At 35.4% G+C, this 27,744-nt stretch overlaps 1 protein-coding gene across 4 annotated transcripts in view; it reads left to right on the plus strand.

Moving 5' to 3' along the window:
• The window catches only part of LOC123548429 (protein CBFA2T1-like), a 170,735-nt gene that overhangs the window by 111,106 nt on the left and 31,885 nt on the right, over positions 1-27,744 (plus strand). Inside the window, exon 1 of one of the 4 annotated variants that reach the window (XM_045335690.2) lies at positions 17,558-17,585. The exons of the other annotated variants lie outside the window; for them this stretch is intronic. Coding sequence (XP_045191625.2) covers positions 17,573-17,585 — 13 coding nt within the window. The 5' untranslated portion in view covers positions 17,558-17,572. Of the gene's footprint in view, positions 1-17,557; positions 17,586-27,744 lie in introns of those variants that run through there. 4 annotated transcript variants of the gene reach the window in all.

Here is a 27,744-nt window from a genome sequence, read left to right on the forward strand (position 1 = left end):
CACAATTTTGGCCCAATCTTAATGAAACTTTGTCAGAATGTTACCCTCAATAAAATCTTGAACTAGTTTGATATTGGGTCATCTGGGGTCAAAAACTAGGCCACCAGGTCAAATCAAAGGAAAAGCTAATAAAATCTTAATGAAACTTGGTCAGAGTGTTATCCTCAATAAAATCCAGGACCATTTCGATATTGGGTTATCTGGGGTCAAAAACTAGGCCACCAGGTCAAATAAAAGGAAAAGCTTCTTAACACTGTAGAGGCCACATTTATGACTTTATCTTCATGAAACTTGGTCAGAATGTTAATCTTGATGATCTATAGGTCACAGTCAAATCTGGGTCAGGTAGGGTCAAAAACTAGGTCACTAGGTCAAATCAAAGGAAAAGCTTGTTCACACTCTAGAGGCCACATTTATGACTATATCTTCATGAATCTTAGTCAGAATGTTAATCTTGTTGATCTTTAGGTCGTGTTTGAATCTGGGTCATGTGGGGTCAAAAACTAGGTCACCGGGTCAAATCAAAGGAAAAGCTAGTTAACACTTTAGAGGCCACATTTATGTCCATATCTTAATGAAACTTGGTCACTCTTGTTTAGTATTAATGTCTGCAGAAGCCCATGGGAATGTTTGTGACCAAGACTGAATAAAAAACATTACAGGATGACTAAATGTATTTTTTTCATATGTGATGACTTTACGATTCCGGTACATTTTTAGCTCGACTATTCAAAGAATAGGTAGAGCTATTGGACTCACCCATGCGTCCGCGTCAGTGTCCCGATTTGGTTAAGTTTTTGTATGTAAGCTGGTATCTCAGTAACCACTTCTTGGAATATATTGAAACTTCACACACTTACTCACTGTGATAAACTGACTTACATTCACAGGTTCCATAACTGTATTTTGCTTTTTAGCTCACCAGAGCACGAAGTGATCAAAGTGAGCTTTTGTGACCGCCCTGTGTCCGTCGTCCGTCATCAACAATTTGACTATTAACACTCTACAGGTCACAATTTTGGCCCAATCTTAATGAAACTTGGTCAGAATGTTACTTTCAATAAAATCTTTGACAAGTTCGATATTGGGTCATCTGGGAACAAAAACTAGGTCACTAGGTCAGATCAAAGGAAAAGCTTGTTAACACTCTATAGGCCACATTTATAACCTATCTTCGTGAAACTTAGTTGGAATGTTTACCTTGATGACTTCTAGGCCAAGTTTGAATCTGGGTCATGTTGGGTCAAAAACTAGGTCACCAGGTCAAATCAAAGGAAAAGCTTTTTAACACTCTAGAGGCCACATTTATGAACCTATCTTCATGAAACTTTGTCAGAATGTTTATCTTGATGATTCCTAGGCCAAGTTTGAATTTGGGTCATGTCAGTTCAAAAACTAGGTCACAAGGCCAGATCAAAGTAAAATCTTGTTAACACTCTAGAGACCACATTTTAAGTTTGAAACTCATGAGAATTAGTCAGAATGTTCGCCTTGATGACCTCTAGGTTAAATTCGAATCTGGGTCATATGGGGTCAAAAACTAGGTCACCTTGTCAAATTAAAGGAAAAGCTTGTTAACACTCTAGAGGCCACATTTATGACCTTATCGTCATGAAACTTGGTCAGATTGTTTAGCTTGATGACCTCTAGGCCAGGTTTGAATCTGGGTCATGTCGAGTCAAAAACTAGGTCACTAGGCCAGATCAAAGGAAAATCTTGTTAACACTCTAGAGACCACATTTTAAGTTTGAAACTCATGAGAATTGGTCAGAATGTTTGTCTTGATGATTTTAAGGTCAAGTTTGAATCTGGGTCATGTGGGGTCAAAAACTAGGTCACCCAGTCAAATCAAAGGAAAGCTTCTTAACACTCTAGAGGCCACATTTATGACACAATCTCCATGAAACTTGGTCAGAATGTTTATCTTGATGACCCCTAGGCCAAGTTTGAAACTGGGTCATGTGGGGTCAGAAACTAGATCACCTGGTCAAATCAAGGGTAAAGTATGTTAACACTCTAGGGACCACATTTTTGTTCAATCTTCATAAAACTTGGTCAGAATGTTTGGTATCATGTAGTCTTTTATGATTTCGACTCTGGGTCATGTAGGGTCAAAAACTAGGTCACATGGAAAAATCAAAGGAAAAGCTTTTTTTTATACTCTAGAGGCCACCTTTTTATGCCCCCGAAGGGAGGCATATAGTTTTTGAACCGTCTGTCAGTCTGTCGGTCTGTCCGCAATTTTCGTGTCCGGTCCATATCTTTGTCATCCATGGATGGATTTTCAAATAACTTGGCATGAATGTGTACCACAGTAAGACGACCTGTCGCGCGAAAGACCCAGGTCCGTAGCTCAAAGGTCAAGGTCACACTTAGACGCTAAAGGTCATTTTTCATGATAGTTGGGCGTTTTCGGTCCATATCTTTGTCATCCATGGATGGATTTTCAAATTACTTGGCATGAATGTGTACCACAGTAAGACGACGTGTCGCGTGCAAGACCCAGGTCCGTAGCTCAAAGGTCAAGGTCACACTTAGACGTTAAAGGTCATTTTTCATGATAGTGCATTCGTGTCCGGTCCATATCTTTGTCATCCATGGATGGATTTTCAAATAACTTGGCATAAATGTGTACCACAGTAAGACGACATGTCGTGCGCAAGACCCAGGTCCGTAGCTCAAAGGTCAAGGTCACACTTAGACGTTAAAGGTCATATTTCAACATAGTGCATAGATGGGCGTGTCCGGTCCATATCTTTGTCATTCATGCTTGGATTTTAAAAATATTGGGCATGGATGTGTACCACAGTAAGACGACGTGTCGCGCGCAAGACCCAGGTCCGTAGGTCAAAGGTCCTAAACTCTAACATTGGCCATAACTATTCATTCAAAGTGCCATCGGGGGCATGTGTCATCCTATGGAGACAGCTCTTGTTGCTCCAGTCTTCACGAAACTTTGTCAGAAAGTTTGTTTTGATGAAATCATGGACAAGTTTTAATCTGGGTCATGTGGGGTCAAAAACTAGGTCACTAGGTCAAATGAAAGAAAATGCTTGTTTACACTCTGGCCACAATTTTTAGTCCAATCTTAATGAAAATTGGTCAGAATATTTGTCTCCCTGAAATTTCGAACAGGTTAAAAATTACCTCTGGTTGGGTAAAAAACTGTAGGTAACTATAGGCCAAATCGGAGAAAAAAACACTAGAGGCCACATTTTTGCTCCAATCTTCAAGGAACTTGGTCAGAATGTTTATTTCCTTGAAAACCCAGACAGGTTTGAAACTGGGTCATGTGGTTTCAAAAACTGGGTCGCTCGGTCAAACATGTTTGTTTCGGTGTGTTACTCTGGTGAGCGACCTAGGGCCATCATGGCCCTCTTGTTTACAAAATTATGCCCCTTTTTAGCTCACCTGAGCACAAAGTGCTCAAAGGTGAGCTTTAGTGATCGCCGTGTGTCCGTCGTCATCGTCCGTCTGTCGTCAATCGTCCGTCATCAACAATTTTGACTGTTAACCCTCTAGAGGTCAATTTTGGCCCAAACTTAATGAAACTTGGTCAGAATGTTACCCTCAATAAAATCTTGGATGAGCTCGATATTGGGCCATCTTGGGTCAAAAACTAGGTCACCAGGTCAAATCAAAGGAAAAGCTTGTTAACACTGTAGAGGTCACAATTTGGGCCCAATCTTAATGAAACTTGGTCAGAATATTACCCTCTATAAAATCTTTGACGAATTCGATACTTGGTCATCTGGGGTCAAAAACTAGGTCACCAGGTCAAATCAAAGGAGAGCTTTTTAACACACTAGAGGTCACATTTTTGGCCCAATCTTAATGAAACCTGGTCAGAATGTTACCTTCAGTAAAATCTTGGACGAGTTCGATATTGGGTCATCTGGGGTCAAAAACCAGGTCACCAGATCAAATCAAAGGAAAAGCTTGTTAACACTCTAGAGGTCACAATTTGGGCCCAATCTTAATGAAACTTGGTCAGAATGTTACCCGCAATAAAGTCTTGGACGAGTTCGATATTTGGTCATCCAGGATCAAAAACTAGGTCACCAGGTCAAATACAAGGAAAAGTTTGTTAGCACTGTAGAGGCCAGATTTATGATTATGTCTTCATGAAACTTAGTCAGAATGTTAATCTTGATGATCTCAAGGTCCAGTTTGAATCTGGGTCATGTAGGATCAAAAACTAGGTTACCAGGTCAAATCAAAGGAAAAGCTAGTTTACACTGTAGAAGCCACATTTATGACCATATCTTAATGAAACTTGTTCAGAATGTTAATCTTGATGATCTGTAAGTCAGATTCAGATCTGGGTCAGGTGGGGTAAAAAACTAGAACACTAGATCAAATCAAAGGAAAAGCTTGTTAACACTCTAGAGCCACATTTATGACTGTATCTTCACGAAACTTAGTCAGAATGTTTATCTTGGTGATCTTTAGGTCAAGTTCAAATCTGGGTCATGTTTGGTCAAAAACTAGGTCACTGGGTCAAATCAAAGGAAAAGCTATTTAACACTTTAGAGGCCACATTTATGACCATATCTTGATGAAACTTGGTCAGAATGTTAATCTTGATGATCTTTAGGTCAATAGGTCAGGTGAGCGATACAGGGCCTTCATGGCCCTCATGTTAGCTCACCTGAGCAATGCTCAGGTGAGTTTTTCTGATCACTCGATGTCCGGCGTCTGTCCTCTGTCTGTCTGTCCGTCAACATTTAGCTTGTGTATGAGATAGAGGCTGTATTTTTCAACTGATCTTCATGAAATTTGGTCAGAATGATTACCTTGATGAAATCTAGGCCTAGATTGAAAATGGGTCATCTGGGGTCAAAAACTAGGTCACTAGGTCAAATCAAAGAAAAACCTTGTGTATGCGATAGAGGCTGTATTTTTCAATTAATCTTCATGAATTTTGGTCAGAATGATTACCTTGATGAAATCTAGGCCAAGTTCGAAAATGGGTCATCTGGGGTCAAAAACTAGGTCACCAGGTCAAATCAAAGAAAAACCTTGTGTATGCGATAGAGGCTGTATTTTTCAATTAATCTTCATGAATTTTGGTCAGAATGATAACCTTGATAAAATCTTGGTCAAGTTTGAATGTGGGTCATCTTGGGTGAAAAATTACGTCACCAGGTCAAATCAAAGAAAAACCTTGTGTATGCGATAGAGGCTGTATTTTTCAATTGATCTTTATGAAATTTGGTCAGAATTATTGCCTTGATAAAATCTAGGTTGTGTTTGGTTATTGGTCATCTGTGGTCAAAAACTAGGTCACTAGGTCAAATCAAAGAAAAACCTTGTGTATGCAATAGAGGCTGTATTTTTCAATTGATCTTCATGAAATTTGGTCAGAATGATTGCCTTGATGAAATCTAGGTCAAGTTTGAATATGGGTCATCTTGGGTCAAAAACTAGGTCACTAGGTCAAATCAAAGGAAAACCTTGTGTATGTGATAGAGGCTGTATTTTTCAATTGATCTTCATGAAATTTGGTCAGAATGATTGCCTTGATAAAATCTAGGTCGTTAGAATATGGGTTGTCTGGGGTTAAAAACTAAGTCACTAGGTCAAATAAAAAAAAATACTTGTGTTTGATGCAATTTTAATGATACTTAGTCAGAATATTTTTTTCCATGCAATCACTAGGTCTATGTTTACACTGTTATGGTGTATCATGGTGTGTTTCTCAGGTGAGTGACCTAGGGCCATCTTGGCCCTCTTGTTTTGTTAAGTTTTTATATGTAAGCTGGTATCTCAGTACCCACTAATGGGAATAGATTGAAACTTCACACACTTGTTCACTGTCATGATCTGAAGAAGCGAGTATGAATATTGCTGGGGGCAGTGCATTTTGCATTGGTAACTGATGGTACAGCAAAACATTCTATGGTTTAGATTGCATCTTTTATGCTACACAAAGAGGTTTATTACGGAAGACACAAGGCACAGATACCAGAGTCAGTCTGTGGAGAAATACATAGCATTTCAGAAATGAAAATCATGTATTGACAGCACCTGAATTTTTTTCTCCCGTTAATACATGGGGCAGATCCAGTGAAAAAAAGTAGATTCTATGCAAGAATATAGGACCATCATGGCTCTCTTGTTTAAAAAATCTGTATTCTCTGCTGCTCAAAAGTTTATTTCAATGGGGTATTTTCTTCCATTCTTAACTAGAGCTTATAAAACAGCCAGCTTAGCAAAATATTCCTCTAAGGAATGTATACCACCATTCTAAAGACATTGTTGGGAAATTTCTTTTTTGTTATTTATGTGCAGAAGTGGTGTTTCTCAAACACAAACTAGTGCCATTAATTGATACCAGGGGATGCTTTTCAAGTGCAGCTGCAGTGTGTTTGTCAACCGTTCCCAGGCAAAACATCTCCAGCAGGTAATCGTTACCTTCAGTTCATGTTTCCCATAGGAAATCAGTCATAAAATCGTAAACCTGTTTTATGTTCTGTTAAAAAGTCTTTAGTAGGTTACAATGTTAATTGTTCTATATGATTATTCTTTGAAGTGCAAAGTTGAGTCAGTGACTTTGTGGTAATCTTTAAGACAATGTATAATTTATTTTTTTTTTCCAACAAATTTTCTTTCCATTTCATTTTAGCATAATAGAAATTCTTAGGACAGAAAGCATTGCCTGTGAGATTTAAAAAGTCAGAAATCAGTTGATATTTTATGGATAAAATATAGTATACAGCAAATTCCTTCTGTCGAGTATTACATTATTTATAGCGTGCAACTAACACTGTGGATATTTTTTATACATATTTTGCAGAACGGAATTAGTATTGTTTTATCAGCTGAATTGTTTCAAGATCTCTGAATCACTTTTTAGCTCCACTGTTCGAAGAATAGGGGAGCTATCCTACTCGCCCCGGCGTCGGCATGAGCGTCAGACAAATGTTAAAGTTTGCGTACCACCCCAAATATTTTCAAAGACTTGTTTACCATCATGACCCCAGTCTGTAAGAAGGAGGAGGCAACTCTATCAAGCATTTTGACTGAATTATGGCCCCTTTTTGACTTAGAATAAATGTTAAAGTTTGCGTACCACCCCAAATATTTTCAAAGTCCATTGAGATATTGCTTTGATATTTTGCATACTTGTTTACCATCATGACCCCAGTCTGTAAATAGGAGGAGGCAACTCTATCAAGCATTTTGACTGAATTATGGCCCCTTTTCGAATTAGAATATGCTTATTGTAATGTTATATTGTTTTACTCATAGCTTATATTATACTATCAAGCACTGAGAATAGGGGAGCGCGCTGTCCACAGACAGCTCTTGTTTTTGTTAGCTCACCAGAGTACGAAGTGTTCAAGGTGAGCTATTGTGACCGGTCATTGTCTGGCGTGCGTCTTGCCACGTCTATCGTCCATCAACATTTGCCTTGTGAACACTCTAGTGGTCATAGTTGTGAACCAATCTTTATGAGACTTGGTCAAAATGTTTGTCTTGAAGATGTCCATGTCAAGTTCGAATCTGGGTCATGTGGGGTCAAAAACTAGGTCAGTAGGCCAGATCAAAGGAAAAGCTTGTTAACACTCTAGAGGCCACAGTTTTGACCCAATATTGATGAAACATGGTCAGAATGTTTGTCTTGATGATCTCTAGGTCAGTTTTGAATCTGGGTCATGTGGGGTCAAAAAATAGGTAAGTTGGCCAGATCAAAGTGAAAGCTTGTGAACACTGTAGAGGCCACAGTTGTGATCAATCTTTATGAAACTTAGTCAGAATCTTTGTCTCGATGATCTTTAGGTCCAGTTCGAATCTGAGTTATGTGGAGTCAAAAACTAGGTCACCTGGTCAAATCGAAGGAAAAACAGTTGTGACTCAATCTTTATGAAACTTGGTCAGAGTGTTTGTCTTGATGATTTCTAGGTCATGTTTGAAACTGGGTCATGTAGGGTCAAAAACTAGGTCACTAGGCAAGATCAAAGGAAAAGCTTGTTAGAACTCTAGAGACCACAACTTAAGTTTGAAACTCATGAGAATTAGTCAGAATGTTTGTCTTAATCATCTATAGGTTAAGTTCGAATCTGGGTCATGTGGGATCAAAAACTAGGTCACCATGTCAAATGAAAGGAAAAGCTTGTGAACACTCTAGAGGCCACAGTTGTGACCCGATCTTTATGAAGCTTAGTCAGAATGTTTGTCTTGATGATCTCAAGGTCAGATTCGAAACTTTGTCATGTGGGGTCAAAAACCAGGTCAGTAGGCCAGATCAAAGGAAAATCTTGTGAACACTCTAGAGTCCACAGTTTAAGTTTGAAACTCCTGAGAAGTGGTCAGAATGTTTGTCTTGATGATCCTAGGTCAAGATTGAATCTGGGTCATGTGGGGTCAAAAACCATGGAGGTAATATAGAGATGGAGTGCGGACGAGATAATTGGTGCTAATTATTTATTATACCACATGTTGTTCCTTGCTGAGGTCCTTTCAGAATCCTACGAGATATATCACCACAGTCACTTAATTATCCCCATTTCACACGTAATTAACATTATTCTTTGAACACACTGTGCGGCACCGCGGTTTTATCGTTAATCAGCAATTGCATCAAAATTTCAACAAAACGGAAGTTGTGGGTGACAGATGCGCGGGTGTCATATATTGAAACTAATTGATATAAACAATGCGCACTGCGGGGAATTCATCGGTAGAATAAATGTACTATTACTTAAAGCATGCATTTATGTGATATTGTAACCCTTCAGACAGCTGTGACTCAGTAAAGTAAGTACTTACAGTTTTCTATGTAGTCGTTTTAAACTAAATTCTTTTAAATTTCCTAAAACTTCCTAAAAAATATAGATATGTGAAATTAAAATTAAGGTATCAAATTTTCATTTACTGGGTATTATCAACGTGAGCAATTGTGAGCACTTGGAATATTGACTATGTTTTTAGACTACATATTTTACGTTATTTGTTTTTGATTACAAGTTTATATAAATTGTTCGACTTTACTATATTAAATTTTTATTTATTTAAGTAGTTATTCAGTTACCAGTCCCCTTCTTCTTCGTGTGTTCAGTTATCTATTTATTTATTTGATTGTTTAATTTATTTCGCAGATTTGAAGCTGGTGTGAAATCTCGCTGTTAAATTGAAACTTTTTCTCTCTCTATTTTTGTCGCACGATATGGAGGCCAGTGCATGTAAAGATGCACATGTTTTTTTTGTTTTTTGGGGTTTTTTTTGCCTAATGTACAAGCATATCGACAAGACAAGAGATGATATAATGTTCATATACACTCTGTACTGTATATACATAATAAACTTTCTGCTAAAATTGGATTTGTATGTTAGAAATATTACGTTATAACCTCATTAAAATTTTATAATAAAGTGAATTTTTTCCATACTTTTCTTGTCTGTACATTCTGGACATATCAGGGACCCTCCGATATAGTTTCAGCTGTCAAACTGGCACAAGAATAGTGCCACCATTCGGATTCGCATTTTACATGTTCGCAATTAATCATTTCCCTATCGTTTGGCTGTTCACTTGGACAATATGGCCAGTCATTGTCAGAATCACACCACGTCCCTGTTTCTTGAACAAATTCATCGGAAAAGAAAATCCCTCCAAAATCTTCATTTTCGTAATCATTGTTTGCCATAAGTTAAAGGTCCATTACTAAGGGAAAGTGAGTTGGCAATTTTTTTCATAGCCAGTGCATAGACTTCTGCAAGACACTAAATAATGAAGATTTGCAGGTCAAAATTTACAGAAGGTCTTTGGAACTCAAAGAAATGTATGTGTATTATGTTGAAATTTCAATGAATCGACAAAATGACCCCCAGGTCTTTTTAACTTTCTTCATACTTCATAGAAAAGTAATGTACATATACTGCGATTTATTTCGAATTTCTACATACCAACTTTCATTTTCCAATAAAATGAAATAGTTTCTGTGCTTTTTAAAAGAAATTATAATGTTCACTTTCCTTAGTATTGGACCTTTAAAGTAACACTTACAATAAAGTCTTTTCAACATGTATACCAATTCTAATTGCATGACCGTGGGCGACATGTAAAATGCGTGTATTTCGTCAATGTTAATTACCGAAGTGTCAGCATTTACAAAACGACGTCAGAATGTGTGTAGTTACTAAACGGAAAATATCGGAAAGTCCCGATCCCAGTGTCTGACTATTTCGGCCGTTTATCGGGTCTCACTCGATAAACTCCGTAAGGAGCAACATGATATGTGATCCACACTTAATTGCTACTGATTGTCAGGTACTTATAAGGGGATAACAAAGCCGCGGTGCCACACAGTGTACCTTTGAAGTGTTTTCGTCCGCACTCCATCTCTATATTATCTCCATGCAAAAACTAGGTCACCCAGTCAAATCAAAGGAAATTTTTTTTAGCACTCTAGAGGCCACTATTGTGACCCTATCTTTATGAAACTTGGTCAGAATGTTTGTCTTTATGATCTCTAGGTCAAGTTTGAAACTGGGTCATGTGGTATCAAAAACTAGGCCAGTAGTCCAGATCAACTGTGGTGAGCAATATAGGGCCAACATGGCCCTCTTGTTATTTTTTAGTTTGAATACAAACAATTAAAAATGTGGAGGCTTTCATCCTTTTAAAGTGTTCTAAAGAAAGTTTATATTCTTTGCATGAAACTAAATAAACAGTTGTTACTTATATATGAAACTAGACTTTTAGATCAAGAAGTATGTGCTGAAGACCCTTTTGTCTTTTGTCTTATCTCAAATCTAAATTAAAGGCACTGACCTCCGGATTTTGGCTAAAAATGATCTTTCTTTAAAATTAAAGTTTGGTCCTGTCATAAACTTTAGAACATAAATTTTTGTTTCTAAACTCTCTTAAAAATGCCAAAATGCTGCAGCAAAAAAAAAGTTTCTGCGTTCTTGACCAGTACACCACAGAGGAATCTTAATTTTAATTATTAAGGCATTTAATACCTCCAGTACCCGTTACAATCACATTTATATTTTGAATGGAAAAATTAGTAAAAACAACTTACTCTTGTGTGTTTCAAAAATATATAATCTGTCAGTAAGTAAGTTTCAAAGGCTTCTAAAAAAAATATAACAATAATTAACGAAATGTTTTTGTTGCTGTATGATCTTGAGGTCAGAGAAAAGTAAAAGTAAAAAATTGGAAAGTGCTATTAGAGATGTACAGGGTTTTATTTTTAAAAGGATATTCAGTTACATTTTTTCAAGATCCAGAATTAATCTATTTTGTGGAAACAGAAAAAGATTGTTTTATCAGATAAAATTTTGCTATAATTGTTGCTATTTGACTATACATGTATTTGAAATCATAAACATACATTAAACATACAAGAAGTTGCCACTGTCAAGCTCTAAATACCGTACATGTAAAATATGTAACACTAAAATGGAAAAGTGGAATATCATCTTTTTTTATCTTTTTAACCTTTAGCCTGTTGGTGGCAAGTGATTCTGCATTTGCGACCAGTGCAGACCAAGATCATGGTCTGCACTGGTCGCTATTCAGTTGGTAAAATTTCAGTGAACACCCGGCCCTTTGAATAATTAATGGCATTTCCCGAATTGAATAATTGACCTGTCCATTTTAAAAAATTTAGCAGGGTAAATGTTAACTAAGCAATGTCAATTGTCAATATTGCTATGTAGGAAATATCATTTCTACAATGATTAAAAGGTTTTTTATTTTTCGAAACACTGTTCTACATTGTGTGTATCCCTCTGCCTCCAAGGAATAAATAATTTTATTGGTAGTGAGAAAGTAGATATACTATCAGCTTTGTAGAATGATATGACAGTCACAGTTGGTAGTTATCATCATTATTTAGTAGAATATAACAGTCAGGAACAATGCTGTACAGAGGCCAGGTGCTGATTGGTAATTAACAGACAGGTGTCTTTTCTTGATTAGACCATCAGTATACTCTTATCAGGTTGATCTCTATAGTGATAGAAAAAATTGATATTCCAATAGTTCTAAGTAGAAATAGTATTTCATTCTATATTCAAAGTGAGGAGCTTCCAAACACATGTATTTCAGAGAAGTGAATTTGTTATTTTCTCAAAATGACGCAAGTTGCAAAAATGTCTGTTTGAGCCATTTTGAATGACTAAAATACATGTTAGTAAAACTAACTGATGCAAAAATTGTTAATTTCACAAAAGTTTGTCTCCAACATTGTGACTGTATAGGTTTAATTAACACCTTTTTTCAACAGTATTTCAGTTACAAAAAGGCAGTCATTCAATTTAAGCAGTATTCCCTTATTATGCACTTACCCTTGGGCAAGTAACTAACAACATGTCCACATGACCCAGCAGTGGATTGATGCACTTTTTTCTGTCAATTTGTTAAAGGGAATATAAGAACATCAGGGGATCAAACCTTGCATCGTCTTTTTTCATAGACCTATACCATACCTACTAAGCTAACAGTTTGTGTACGCTATACTTCGGAAATAGATTTTAGTTTTGCGACTGCTTTGTTGGCATATAAAACACGGTTTTGAGTTCAGATGCGTAGTAATCTAATCACAAAGGCCGAAGGCGTAAGTACGAGGGATTAAACCGGAATAGCCAAAAGTAGGTCATTTTGCAAAACATGTTTTAATCGACAAGACAATACACGGTAAAATCCTTCTTTGTTTATATATAAGAAAATCTTAAAAGTGTTAGAATTTAAATTCTGTCGTCTAAACCAAATTTCTGCTCACTCTGTGGTAATATCTAAATCTTATAAATTTTCCAAACTAATGGTGTGACTCAAGGTTTTACATAATATGTCTGAAATTACCACAAGCTGAAACACCTCCAGGGTCTTATTAGGACTGGTGCACCTGAATAAAATATTTCATATCTTAAGAGACATATCAGTTCCAAATATGGATAAATTGATGGCTTTCAGGCCTGTGCATAAACAATTTCTAAATTGCACAGCAGGTGCAAGGCCTTGATTGAATTTATGTTTCTCTCATTAGTTGCAGGCATGCAATGAGCCTTTGGGTTCCATTAGCTTCTTTGGAGTGCTTAGAAATATTGATTTTACATAATTTGTATTTTAGCAGAAGCCTTCTTCTGACATTGTAATAATGCCATATTATAAGTGTTGATGAATAACATCTTACAAACATTGATGAATTCCATCAGAAAAGGAATGAATTGTAAAAAATATTGTATAGCCTGTCACCAGAGGTGATACTTTATAGAAATGATAAAAAAAAAGATGGTAAAACTTGGCAAATGGTTAATTGAAGGTCACCTAATCTGTATGGGTTCCTGGTTGGTCGGCGCAAACATACTTGAACTAAAAACATATTTACTGGTAATATAATTTTCTCATTTTGTATATTTCTATAAATTGACCAGCCAGTACCTCATGAACAAAATTAGTATTTTTTAGCAATATGCTCAATATGGTTTTAATGCACTTTATTGAAATATTGCAAAAAATACACATAACACAATTAATTTAGAAGATCTGGTGACTTGTAAGCTTGTAATGATGGTGCCAGCTCACAGAATGGCTTCCTCACATTAAAGAATTTTTCATACTGAGCAGGGTTTCCAAACGCATAGGTTTGAAGGGCAACCTCAGATGCCCGGATGTTAGGAGTATAAGTGTATAAAAGTACAATGTAAATAAGTTTATTCCTGTAACACATAATTGCTACAAGGACATGTCACAATAAACCTTCCAACATTACTGCTATATAAATCTTCATGTTCCTGGAGATGTAGTGTTAAGATGTAACAAATTTCAGGTTTATTTGACGAACTGCAGTAAAAGAGACAGTCACATTTACTAGAAAGCTGACAGATTTTATCCCGTTTTATTGTGGAATTGTTCTGTGGCACAATTATCCCCCAAACAGATTAGTTCATTCTTACACCACCTGAACCAAGCCTTATTATATTATTTTCCGATTGTGCAGCCTCAATAAGTTCGGACTCATTTGTAAAATACAACTTAGCACCTGAGATTCAACTTAATATTCATTATCTCTTAGATAAGATTTTGTGGGTATGGCTTAAGCTTTAAAAGTAATATATCATTTCAAAACTGATCAAATTTTCACCTGAGCCCAGTATTGACTTGGCAGTTTTTGCTTAGCAATTTAGATGCTAATGCTATAGTTTTTAGCTCATCAGATTTTTATTTCTTAACCTACAAAGTATTGTTATCACTGGGGTCAACATTGGTGTTGGTTAAGATTTTTGTTTAGGTCTACTTTTTCTCAAAAACTATAAGAGCTATATAGCTTTGAAACTTTGCATACTAGTTAGAAAGCAAGTAGGCCAAGAACTGTAACACTGAAATGCTGTTTGTCATAATTAAGGGCCCCTTTTCAACTGAGAAAATTGAAATTTCTTGGTTAAAATTTTTGTTTATGTCCACTTTACTTGAATATTGTCAGGGCTGTGGCTTTGAAACTTTGTAGACTTGTTTTTCATCATCAGATAAATATGTTGGCCAAGAACTATAATTCTCACTTGCATTTTGTCAGAACATGGCCTTTTTAGCTCAACTACTGTACTTAAAATCTTTCAAATGATAGAGCTTTTTTTGTGAATCTTTTTATCAGCATCTGTGTCAGCATCTGTGTCCACATTACAAAAGTTACAAATGTAAGCATGTTTCTTTAAAACTACCAGGTCAAATATTTTCCAACTTCACACATGTTTTCGGTGTCATGAGGTGTCCTCACCAAACAAGTTAGGTAATTTGTCAATGTTATACCCCTTTTTTAACATGTATACATAACTTCTGTTGAAAAGGGCATACCAGGGGAGTCTTTGGTCAAATGTTAAGATCAGGGGCCCCAAGTTCGATCCCCCACTCCTTCAACTTAAATTACAAATATTCTTTTCTGTCGGATAAGTGTCCTGTGTACGAGTGCTTTACATCTGACATGCTGCAGGATCATGGAGGCTTATAGCACTGTTTCTTGTATCCCTAAAAACCTGAAACAAAAAATATCTTTCAGGACTCTCAGAACATGCAAACGCAGATAACAGTAAACACTCACAAAATAGTATTACACTAAATTGTAATATCATTTCATGAAAAGTATCAGAAAAAAAACACTGACAGTCGCCTGTTTGTGTCTTGATACAGCTACAGTATAGCAAACTTTCCTATCATTGTTATAATTCTTATTTATTTACACACTTTTATGACCAGTTTGTCCAAAGAAGGATTAAGTTAAATAGGCATTTATTGCTGTCCGCCATTTCCAAATAACATTGTCTCCCAGAAAATAAAGAATTTTGTTCCTCGGTAATTATCTCTGCAGTTCTCATCAAGCAAATGGATTTGTCGGTTGTAGTGATGTATTCAGAACAACAAGAACAATAAGCCCTGAGATTTTACTGCAATGCTATAATTACTTGGTTTAAGGTGGCACACCCTAGAGATGAGGTCTGATGGGTGAATGACTTCTGTTCACCAATCTGTCACAATAATTAGCCACTATGCTTGAAGTTATTGCTTTTGCATGTTGGTCCCTTGTACAGTGTAACCTGTTTTAATGACTTCTCTGTAGTTGGGGGATGGGCGGGGTGGGGGGGGGATCTCCGTGGCTGAGTGGTCTCTGACTTCAAATCACTTGCCCTTCACAGATAATTTTTATGGGTACAAGCCTCGCTGGCTTGGGGCATAGAAATTCTTCATGTGAGGAAGACATTCAGCTTACGGAAGGTCAGTGGTTATACCCATACTATAATTACTTGGTTTAAGGTGACACACCCTGGATCGATCATGAGCATTTTATAAATAAATGCAGCACACAACTCACCAAATCACATTGATTTTTATACGCCCGTTTGGAAAACGGGACTTATTAAAAAAAAGTGACATATATGCCCATTTTAAATAGACCTGAGAACATGAAACAAGGATAATCACTTTGAAATCTATGCACCAGAAAACATAAAACTATTTTTCTTTGAATCATTAATCTTTTATAATCTAGGCAGGTCTTGAAAATATATCAGCTGAAAAGATAAATGCAAGATAGCTGAGTTATTGTAATTGCTTTGTAAGCCAGTGGAATAATGTTATTTGATTTCTAAAATACTTTTTTGGAAATTAATTTTAAATTTGCACAAGCTCTGCTAATTAATTAAATGTGGAGAAATTGTCAGTTACTGGGTCATCTGTACTTAATACAGGTTCCAGGTTAGGTTAACTGATTCCTGTTACAGAACTGAAGTACCTCAAACAGTTATCTATTTCTTGATGGGTTTAGATCTGTTTTTAGCTCCTCTGATTTTTGGAGTTATCGTCGGCGTCGGCATTTCCTGGTTAAGTTTTATCAAAGCTAATACATTGAAACTTGCAACACTTGTTCACCATCAATAGCTAACCCTGTACAGCAAGAAACATAACTCCATCCTGCTTTTTGCAAGGATTATGGCCCCTTTTGGACTTAGAAAATCAGATTTCTTGATTAAGTTTTATGTTTAGGTCAACTTTTCTCTTAAACTATCAAAGCTATTGCTCTGAAACTTGTAACACTTGTTCACATCATAAGCTGACTCTGTACAGCAAGAAACGTAACTCCATCCTGCTTTTTGCAAGAATTATGGCCCCTTTTAGACTTAGAAAATATCAGATTTCTTGTTTAGGTCAACTTTTCTCCTGAACGGTCAAAGCTAATGCTTTAAAACTCAGAGCAGTTATTTGCCATTAAAAGCTGACTCTGCACAAAACAAGTACCTTAACTCTACGTTGCTTTTTGCAAGAATAATGGCCCCTTTCGGACTTAGAAAATCATGAGTAGGACAATATTTCTAATATACAGATACAAAAAATCAGATGAGCGTCTTCACCTGCAAGGCGGTGCTCTTGTTTAATGTGATACAACCCTAAATTCCATCTTCCATGGTCAGTCATCTGAGGAATACTTCCTTAGTCTAAGTTAGTGCTTTAATTTGATTTTACAGAATCTTAAACTTAATGAATCATTCCTTCAACATTTGTCCTTTCCTATCTTTCATTTCCAGAGTATCTGTTTGTTCACAATCTTTCCAATTGTTAAAAGACTTATTGTTGATGACAGCTGCAGTTGAGAGTTGCTGGAGAACTGCCATCCCGAGACCACCTCTTGAATGGAACTTTTTCCCTGCCCAATTAATTTTATTGACTTAAAATATGGTTCAAATTTTAAGACATGTTGTTTTCTCAGCGTTTTCATCACTTAAAGCACACACAAGTGTTTTCAATTGAAGCCAACATGCTTTTTCTGTCAATTAAAGCATTCCAGTGATTTAGAGTAGGAAGTCTGTTTCTTGCAGGAGCTTGAACATTCCAGACTGGTTCCAGACTGTCTGCCAGATGTGATGAATTCCAGATGTGAAATACAGTGTATCAGTCAGTGAGGTCATAGGGCACCAATTCTGAAACATACAAGTGTCAGGTGTTGGGAAGAGATCTGAAAATCTTGAAGAGTAAATACTCTCCAGAAACAGCTGCAAGCCACACTGTGCCTGATAAGCCACACTTCATCATTTAATTAACAGATCCAACATTCAATCAGGAAATCAAAATATGAGGAATTCCTGTAAATTGCCACTCTGATACTCAGCTGTTGTTGGGTTTATAAACATTTACCTTTAATCGGCTGTGATATAAGATTTCAAAGATTTACATATTACTAAATAATATTTATGAAGACAGGATTATATTATCAAGCTCTTAAAAGCATTTAATTTTGTTATCATAAAAGTCAAGAAAATATCAAATCTTTAACAAACATATTCTCAGAATGTAGATCTTTTATTATCCCCCGACGAAAGTCGGAGGGATATAGTTTTGGTGTCGTCCGTCCGTCCGTCCGTCCGTCCTTCCGTCCATCTTTCCGTCCGTCCGTCCGTCCGTCCGTCCTTCCGTCTTTCCGTCTTTCCGTCCGTCCGTCCGTCCGTCCGGAGCCATATCTAGGAAATGGTTGGGAATATTTATTTAAAACTTCATATACATGTTCAGCACAATGAGTTCTTGCGGCCCGTCAAGTTTCAGTCAGATTGCCCAAGTAACACCAGAGTTATGGCCCTTAGAAGTTTCTAGTGTTAACTATATAGGGTACTATAAATATGGCAATTTCTGCATCATAACTTTTGATATATTTGACCTAGAACTATGAAACTTAAACAGAATTTAGATCACCATAATGTGGTTGTGTACACACAATTTCATTTGGATTTATTTGTAAATTAAGAGTTATTGCCCTTTAATTGTATAAAAATCCACATATTTGTACATAACAAACTTACCATTTGGTACAATTTCATTAAATTTCTTTCATTCTTTTCCATGAACATTTATTGTAAACATGTGAAGTTGTGTACCCACACCTAGTCACCCCCTTACCTTGATCACACACCTCCCCCCCTTACCCCCTGCCCCCCCCCCCCCCCACCCCACACCCCAAAAAAAAAAAAAAAAAATTCATTCCTTATTTTAGATTTTTTTCAAACAAACTTCATATACATGTTCACCACTATGAGGTTATGGGGCCCATCAAGTTTCAGACAGATTGCCCAAGTAACACCAGAGTTATGGCCCTTAGAAGTTTCTAGTGTTAACTATATAGGGTACTATAGATCTATAGATATGCCAATTTCTGCATCATAACTTTTGACATATTTGACCTAGAACTATGAAACTTTAACAGAATTTAGAGCACTATAATGTGGTTGTGCACAGACAATTTTGTAAGGATTTCTTTTTGTAACTTCAGAGTTATTGCCCTTTAATTGTCTAAAAATCCACATATTTGTACATTACAAACTTACCATTTGGCAGAATTTTATTAAATTTCTTTCATTCTTTTCTGTGAACATTTATTATAAACATGTGAAGTTGCGCACCCACACCTGGTCACCCACTTGCCTTGGTCACACCCCCCCCCCCCCCCCCCCCCCCCCCCCCCAAAAATTTTTTTTTTTCTTCATTTCTTATTTTAGATTTTTTTCAAACCTTCTAAGTTGTACCATTCCCCCACCTCACTTCCCCATCCAGTCATGCCCACCACTGATCATGCATCCTCTGCCCCCCACTCCAACTTCACCCTTTTACCTTTTTTTTTTTTTTTTTTTTTTAATTTTCAATCAATATTTATAATCAACATGTGAAATTTTGTTTCCTCTCCCATTCCCCTGCACCCCCACCCCCTAAAAAAATAAATATATACATATATCTATATATAGATATATATATTTCCATTCCTTTTTTTTTTTTTTTTTTTTTAAATGTTCAAACCTTCAACATGTTAAGTTCTGACTGCACAAACCTTGCCCTCAGCCGTTTCAAGATATCTTACCTGTGTTCTTTCATTCCAGTTAAACTTCAAGCTCACATTTCAATTAACTGCATTTAATTTTAAAAGCTAAGCTTATTACAGTAAGCATATCCCATTCAAAATAAATTCTTAAGTCAGGATCAAAGTATCATACATTTATTATGTACTCTTTAATTAAACATTTGTTTTCTGTTAAATTGATTTTGACTAATGAAATTATTTGTTTCTTATTAACATCCTTAACTTTTTGCCGGATATATCTTTTTGCAATTCCTCACCACAAACCCTTTCGGCGGGGGATACCAATTCATCGAATTTGCTTGTTCAGACTAATATTAATAACTAAACAAAAATATGAACAATTTATAGAAATTTATTAAAACTGCTGTTATTAAGTGTCACCTGATAGTATTTCATAAGTCACAGGTGCTGTCTGTGGTAGTGGGTTGATTCATATTTTAATTTAAACATGAGTCCCTATTGCTATTGTTCTTTTTAAAAGTAAGTTGCAAGACAATTTCTTTCGGTGGAATAAAATAGCACACTCCCGTCTTCTATAAATAGAACATACAGTAGTTATACCATAATGCAATGCGCGCATTGCGGACAAGGGAGCGTTTTCTATATATAACGAATCATTAACTATCTCAGTAAACTTCGAAGGGAATTAAAAAAGTAACATGCCACCTGTATAAAATTGTCGCACGTGTTAACAAAATGAATAAAAGAGATGAAAAAATAACTAATTAAAGAAATATATTGGAAATGTAAGGAATATACCAAATATACAGACATATAATTTTAACAAGGCGATTCAAAACGGGCCGACTAAGCAAAAAAAAAAAAAAAGAGCACTGTTTAAAAGCATGCTGCATGCACATTACCCCATATTCTGCAATAATACTATTAAAATTTTGCATCAGAAAAACGGTCCACAGTCTTAATAAAAAATTACAATATTTTCGAATGCGACACATCGAAGGGCACTTGTGGTTAAAATTTTTAATGCTAAATCATTTTGATTCATGATGTTCAAAGAATGTATCAGTACAATTAAAATCATAACTACAATAACTACATGTATTTCATTTTTAAACAACTGATCCACACAACACAAGACACAAACTTGATGATGATCCCCGATGTCAGCTGTGGTCAGTGTCGGTCAAACATTTCCTTATTAAAATACATATATACATGGTTTGGTAGAAAATAATGGGGTTGCATTAGATTAGCAACATGTTTTATTATATAACAGCTAAATATTACTACCAAAAGTCAGATATCTACATGTCACACTAAGTGGTCATTTGTAATAAAACACAACATATGTATATCACAGAGGTGTTAATTGTTTCAACGAATAACTAGATATGTGGCAGAAAATAACAATGTGTATGACAGTTTATTTTAAAATATTCATGTTGTTCATCCAATAAATTTAAATTATGCGATCATAAGATTTCCTTTTACATTCACAAGTGGATCTTTTAAATTTATAAACACTTAGGCCAGAGTTTTTTTATTTTTCGTTTTACGGGAGTGCCGGTCCTAAATATTGCAAAAATGGAATAAAATCAAAATTCATTTTCCCGAGTTTTATTTTATTTTTTCCGCCGGTCGGTTGTTTACAGCCCCAAAGAAAATAAAATTAGTGTATTTCACCTGGACGAAATTTCACTGGAAGGAAGTTTAACGCGCGCAGTTCACTCGCCCGCTCGCATTGGCGAGTTAAGTCTGAATAGGACGAGCAGACATCGCTGTGTACTCGACCGATTGGGCCAGTGTTTTTTTTTTACGTCCTTACTTTACCAAAATTCAGAAATTACATCTCCAAAACGTCAACAAACTTTGAGATGGTTCAGTCGCTACCTGGATTAACTGGAATTTACCCGCGAATCGTAAAGATATCAAAACGTCATGCCGGTAATTTTCCATTCCACAAGCACGTGTGACCTATCGTAATATCTAATTTACATCGACACGTACACAAAAACCGTGCATAGTGCATTCATTTTTTAACATTTTCGCTTCAAGTTTTCAACAACCCTTGAGAAATAATACTATAATAGTATTTGAATTCTATAATGATTTTAATAAGATATCGACAGAAATGTAGGCAAAATTCTATAAAAACGGTCAAATTTTCATATAATCATTTGTAAAAATTCAAACAGCGCGATATTAGTTACTTATTTCATTCTAAAAGTAAATAAATGATGAATACTATGGGCATAAAATTCAGACTTTTGACCAGAAAGTACAAAAAACAGAATAAAAAAATCTTAAATAATGAAAAAGCGGCAGCAATTACAATACATGGAGTAAAACGATTTTTGGCAAACAGATTTCTGTTAGTGCGGCAGAATAGGTTACGTGACCTCGTGAACGTAAATAGAAATGCGATTTTAAAATAAAGCAATGTGATGTCACTGCAGTTTTTAATAAATTTTAAATGAATCTTTGTACTTGTATTTTTTGACCAACAATTTAAAAGTTTTTCTTGTCAAACAATAATGTAAATTCCTTGAGGGCAAATAGGTCACAGAGGTAGGATATCCACGATAGTAACTATCGGGATATAGCACATTCGCTTTTGATAACAAATTAAAGAAGAAACTTTTTATTGATTTCTATTTCTCAGCAATTTTAAGAACCGATGCGGTACAATCAGACACTGATGTGTCACATGGCGCGAAAACATGACGTAATGCCATGACAATCTCGAGCAAAATACCGCTTTGATCTCCACGATACTGACACACTTCTTTTAGCTCTTTGAGGGGGTGTAAATTGATCACGAAAACAAGGTCAATTACTTAGTTTATCAACTGAATAATTACCGATTATCTTTAACGTTTTTTTTTTCTCTCTTTCAACATGGGTGGATGGACGATGATTATTGTGTCCAAATTGAGCTGATGGTAAACTTCACTTAAATGATTAAATTACTAGTAATACTAAAGTGTAGTCTGGCATATCTATAAATTGTCTAAAGATTGTCTTCCTCGCATATTGTTTTCAATAGATTCAACTTACAAGTTTGCCATAGAAAGGTAATACAATATCAAAGGTGCCTTGACATTAAATTTTATTCAAGACATTGTTTGCAGAACAAATAAATATTTGTAACAGCAGATTTTTTTTTTTACATTTTTATTTCAATGGTGACCCCTCACACTTTACACAGGCTTGGGACTGTCTGGCATAAAGCAGCTGGTAGTGTTGGCAAAATCTCAGACAGATGGTCCATTTCTTTTGTAACTTCAATAGAATTCATAAGTGTATAAAAATAAAGAATACTTTTCATTGGAGACAATATTTTGACAAAAAGTGATGCAACTTCAGTAGTTGAACTAAGTGTATTATAAAAAGGTGCAAATTACAGAGTTAAATGAGGTAAATTTTCAGTTTACTTTTTGCTAGATTATCTTTCATTTTTCATCACTGAATAAAAAACCTTGTCATCTGCACTGTGACTGTTATTCAAAGTTATTAAATACTTTATTTTGCTGATAAAACCCAGTATATTATGAGCTGGCATAAACTGAAAAGTTACCTCCTTAAAGATGATATTCGTGAAAGATACAATAAGTAAATATTACTTATAAAAAGCAGGTTACACAGCAGAAGATGCAAGCAAACCAAACCACCAAAACTACTACACTACTAGGCCACTCTATACCAGACATGTTTAGTCTCTACTTGATGTCACTGAAATTCACTCTGGCTGTTGTTACAGATTAAATAATTTTTGTCTTCCACTTAAATTAAGTAAAACAAGCTTTCTGAATTTTAAAGACTTGCCAGTGTGAGTTACAATGACTGAAGCAGTTTATTCACAAGCATGCATGAAAATAATTGTCTGGCATGTACATTTCGACAAAATTTTATTCAATTCTCATCCTGTATAAATGGCTTTTATAGTCTTAAAACATAACAATACATCACAATATTTAATACTGGACACAAACACAAGTAAACAAAACTTGAAACGAAAAGTCATCAAAATAAAAAAAAATTTTTTAAAAATTCTATTTTATTTTCATTTTTTTCCGAGATGCTCACATTCAAGCTTTTTATTTTTATTTTTATTCCCTCCTCCCCCTGCTCATTTTTTCAGAAATCTCCCGTAAAACGAAAGATAAAAAAACTCTGGCCTTACGGAAGATTTCTTTTTGCAAAAATATACTTTTAATGTATGACGGTAACCAAGAAGAACAACTTTGATTTTTTCTGTTCTGTAAATACATTTTTGTTTTAAATATTAACGCTTTCCATTTGGCATTAATACATTTTTTCACGAGTTGTTTTATTTTTTCTAAATATTCTTTTTTAGAACTGAAAGTGTCACAAAATAAACAGAATGACATAATAACATCATCCATTCATTAACATCGTCCTTTCATACATTGAAGAAAAAGCGGTATGTTATTTCTAACATGGATATAAAAAAATAGTTTCTCGGCTAGTTTATTGAAATTAAAAGTGGAAAAAAACATTTGTTTGCGATGTGTAGGCTAGAAACCTGATCAAAAATAACGAATAAAATGCAAAATCTATGGTTTACTTATGCTATTGTACAATGAATGCACTGATTGTTTGTCCGCAAATTGAGTCCTGTGCTATTTTTAGATAGCAGACCTTATCGGTGACGTCACAGATCCTTACATACGGGAGTGTGCTATTCAGTAAATTAATGTCATTTCAGTATTTTTTCCTGAACAGATATAATGAAACAGGAACTAACAAAAGAAACAAGAACTAATTCTTGCAATAAAACCTGAGGGAAATAATAATTATTATAATAATAATATATTTCTTGATAGTTGTTAGAGTTTGCTTTGCTGATCACATTTATGTTAACCTTTAGCCTGCTGGCGGCAAGTGATTCTGCCTTTGCGACCAGTGCACATCCATGCAGGCTGATCAAGGTCTGCACTGTTCGCTGTTCAGTCAGTAAATTTTCAGTGAACACCCTTTCAAATAATGAATGGTTAATTGCCCAAAATGAATGATGGACCATTCCATTTTAGAAAATTAGTAGGCTAAGGATTAGCATATGATTTTCTTGGTGTATATAAAATCAGATTTTATTTGTGTACAGACATTCTATAATATAGAGGAATGTTTTTACCATAACACTCAGTAGGGACTATATTTTATTGTTGGTATTTTCTGTGTTTGAAAGTCTGCAAATGCAATCTCTCTAATGTAGCTGACACATGACTCTTAGACTCCTGATGGTATTGATTCATAAACCAAATGGAACTAAATGTTTGAAATAGCATTACCAACTGTCTTGGAGCAGCAGAAGACAGTTTTCATTATTACCTGAAGGCTAATATATTTCTCAGATTGATGATTCAAAAAACAGAAGACTGGTATTCAGTTTCTCCAATTCTGTGAACATTTCTGTTCTCCTATTGAGGAGAACTGTATTAAAATTGACTTTGATATACATATATGATGTCGTTTAGTGTACTTCCAAGTCAGTGGTTGACTTTATTTATTCTTCAACTTGAGATTTTGTCTTTGAAGGGCATTGATGTTCTTTGATTGAGAGAAATCTGAGAATTTTTTCAAATCTTTAGTCTCCAATTAAGGAGTGCTTTATTGTTAACTTTTCTTTCTCCAATTAAGGAGAGCTCAATCAATATGACCATTAATGTACATACAAGTTGTTATTTATATCTTTTGTAAATTTATTCCAAATAGTATAATGGAGTTCTATATAAATGTATGCCATAGCATATTATGGTTAAGAATTTTTTTTAAACAAACTGTATTGAAATTGATTGCATTGAAATTGAATTGAGATATTTTGAAATTAAAACTATCAAATAATGGTTTTTCACATTTAATTGGTATTTGGAGTGTTTGTTTTCACTCATAGCATCTTCCTGAAAATCAGGCTGATACCACCAGAGTTATTGTCCCTAATTTGGTTAAATTAGTTACCATTTTTGCTTAAATCATTCTTGTTGTACTGCAGACTCCCCTATAAATGCTCCATTGCTCTTTTACAAAATGCAACACCCTTGTAGACATTTATTCAAAGTATTAACTTAAGTTTAAATATATATTGTGAATAAAAAATGCTGTTTTTAATGAAGATGATTTCCAGTAAATGCAATCAGAATTTAAGATGATAATGGAGATGTCACCCTTTAGCTGCATGGCCACTACAATGTTTTTATTCATTTTTGAAGAAATATATTCCATTTAAATTTACCAGAAAGTTCATATTTGAAAAGTTAAACCTGGTCATGCTGGACACGATTGATTCTGCCTTTGCGACCAGTGTAGATCATGATCAGCCTGCACATCCTTGCAGTCTGATCATGACCTGCACTGTTCGCCATTCAGTCAGTATCTTTTTGGTAAGCACCCCTTTTAACAGTTGATGGTAATGTCCAAACAAAAGTGTTGACGACCTATCAATTGGTGCCTGATACATGCACCAGTAAACAGTTCTATAGTACTGTGAAATCATATAAATTCGCTGACATGAAATTTCGCGCAAGCGTGAAAAAGGACTGTTTTGCGCAGGCTTTAATTCGCGCATTTTCAAATTTAGTATAAAAATATAATTAAAAAATAATAATAATGCGGTCTTAAATTCGCGCATCAGTCCTAGCGCGAAATACGCGAAAATTCGTCCTACGCGAATAAAAATGATTTCACAGTAATAATTTTTTCAAAATTATACAATGAAAGATATATTAGAATCAAATGATTTATAACAAAACCTTGTTTGAACACTATTTATACACTCTGCTGGTTAAGTTGTAGTTGTTAAGCTGTGCCCTCATGAAATGATTATGCCTGACGTATAACCACCCATCGTGTATTATTTAAAATAGTGTTAAAACAGGGTTTGCTATAAATTATTTCTTAATTAAAATCCGAGGAAAGTTGACACAACTATGTCCTGATGGACATGTTCTTTGATTAAGAAATAATGAGTTCCCAAACGTGGTTTATTGTAGAATAACCCAAGTTCTGAGTTCTTATGCGTAAGAATATATCTTGAAGGCCATAGGCCTGAGTGATATATTGTTTCACGTAAGAATGATAAACTCGGGTTTTTCTATGATAAATCACACTTGGGAACTTATTATTTCGATGCTAACACCACATTCTAGTATCAACAATGTTAGAAAAAATGGTAATTACTTTTTACGACCGTGCTGCGCACCTGAATCGGATGACGTCATTACACGCTAGTGGTTTATTGCAGAATAACCCGAGATAGATTTTGCTCTACATGTATGTAGGTTATTTGCTGGTCATGTTAGAATTAAAAACTCACAAAGTAAAATATATCCTACATAGGATTAATTGAAATAAGTGCCATTTTTCAATTTTTTCAGATCTTAATGCTGTTCACTCATTAAAGCACTACTAAAGCAGCTGAACATCTGATGCCCTGGTGAACAAAGCAAATTTTTAATAGAAAATAAAATTTCTGTGTGTGCATTTACTTTTTCCTCCTATTCACGGGGGGGGGGGGACTCAGCTACTTCTCAACTATAGTGACAGATGTTCACTTGATGATATCTAGGTCAGTTCGAACGGGTCCTGTGTCAAACTAGGTCAGTGGTCGTAAACTATGAAAAACTTGTGACCCTCTAGAGGTCATATTCTTCATGGATCTTCATGAAAAGTGGTCAGAATGTTCACTTGATGATATCTAGGTCAAGCTTTCGAAACTGGGTCATGTGCGTCAAAAACTAGGTCAGTAGGTCTAAATAATAGAAAAACCTTGTGACCTCTCTAGAGGCCATATTTTTCATGAGATCTTCATGAAAATGGTGAGATAGTTCACTTGATGATATCTAGGTCAGCTGTCAAATGTGGGTCACGTGCCTTCAAAAATCTAGGTCATTTGTGTCACAATAATAGGAAAACTTGTGACCTCTCTAGAGGTCTATTTTTCAATGGATCTTCATGAAAATTGATCAAATTAAATAACGATGTATACTCAGTTCAACACTGGGTCATGTGGATAGGTGAGGGATTCGGACCATCATGGTCTTTTTTGTGTCCCCCTCCCGTGAGTGGTGGGGCATATAGATTTGTCTTGTCACCTGCTCGTCGTCTGTCGTCCGAAGTTCGTTATCGCTAGCTCGAAAAGTATTTGATATAATTGTGAAACTGAATGGTCTTTATCATGATATAACTGCGCACCCTATTTTTGCTGGCTCCGCCTATTTTCGAGTTATGGCCGAAATAGTCAAATGCACATTTACCTGTGAAGTTCAAAAAATTGATAGATCAGAAACTTGCATTAGTCTATCATTATGAATTCCACCGCTTTTTCATGACTCGCACTATTTGAGTTTGCCCGAATGTCAAAATGCACTTTCACTGTGACTCTGCTAAAAAGTATTTGATATAAATTCATAAAACCTTGCAT

The sequence above is a fragment of the Mercenaria mercenaria genome, chromosome 6, assembly GCF_021730395.1.
Source record: "Mercenaria mercenaria strain notata chromosome 6, MADL_Memer_1, whole genome shotgun sequence".
NCBI classification, from domain to species: domain Eukaryota; kingdom Metazoa; phylum Mollusca; class Bivalvia; order Venerida; family Veneridae; genus Mercenaria; species Mercenaria mercenaria.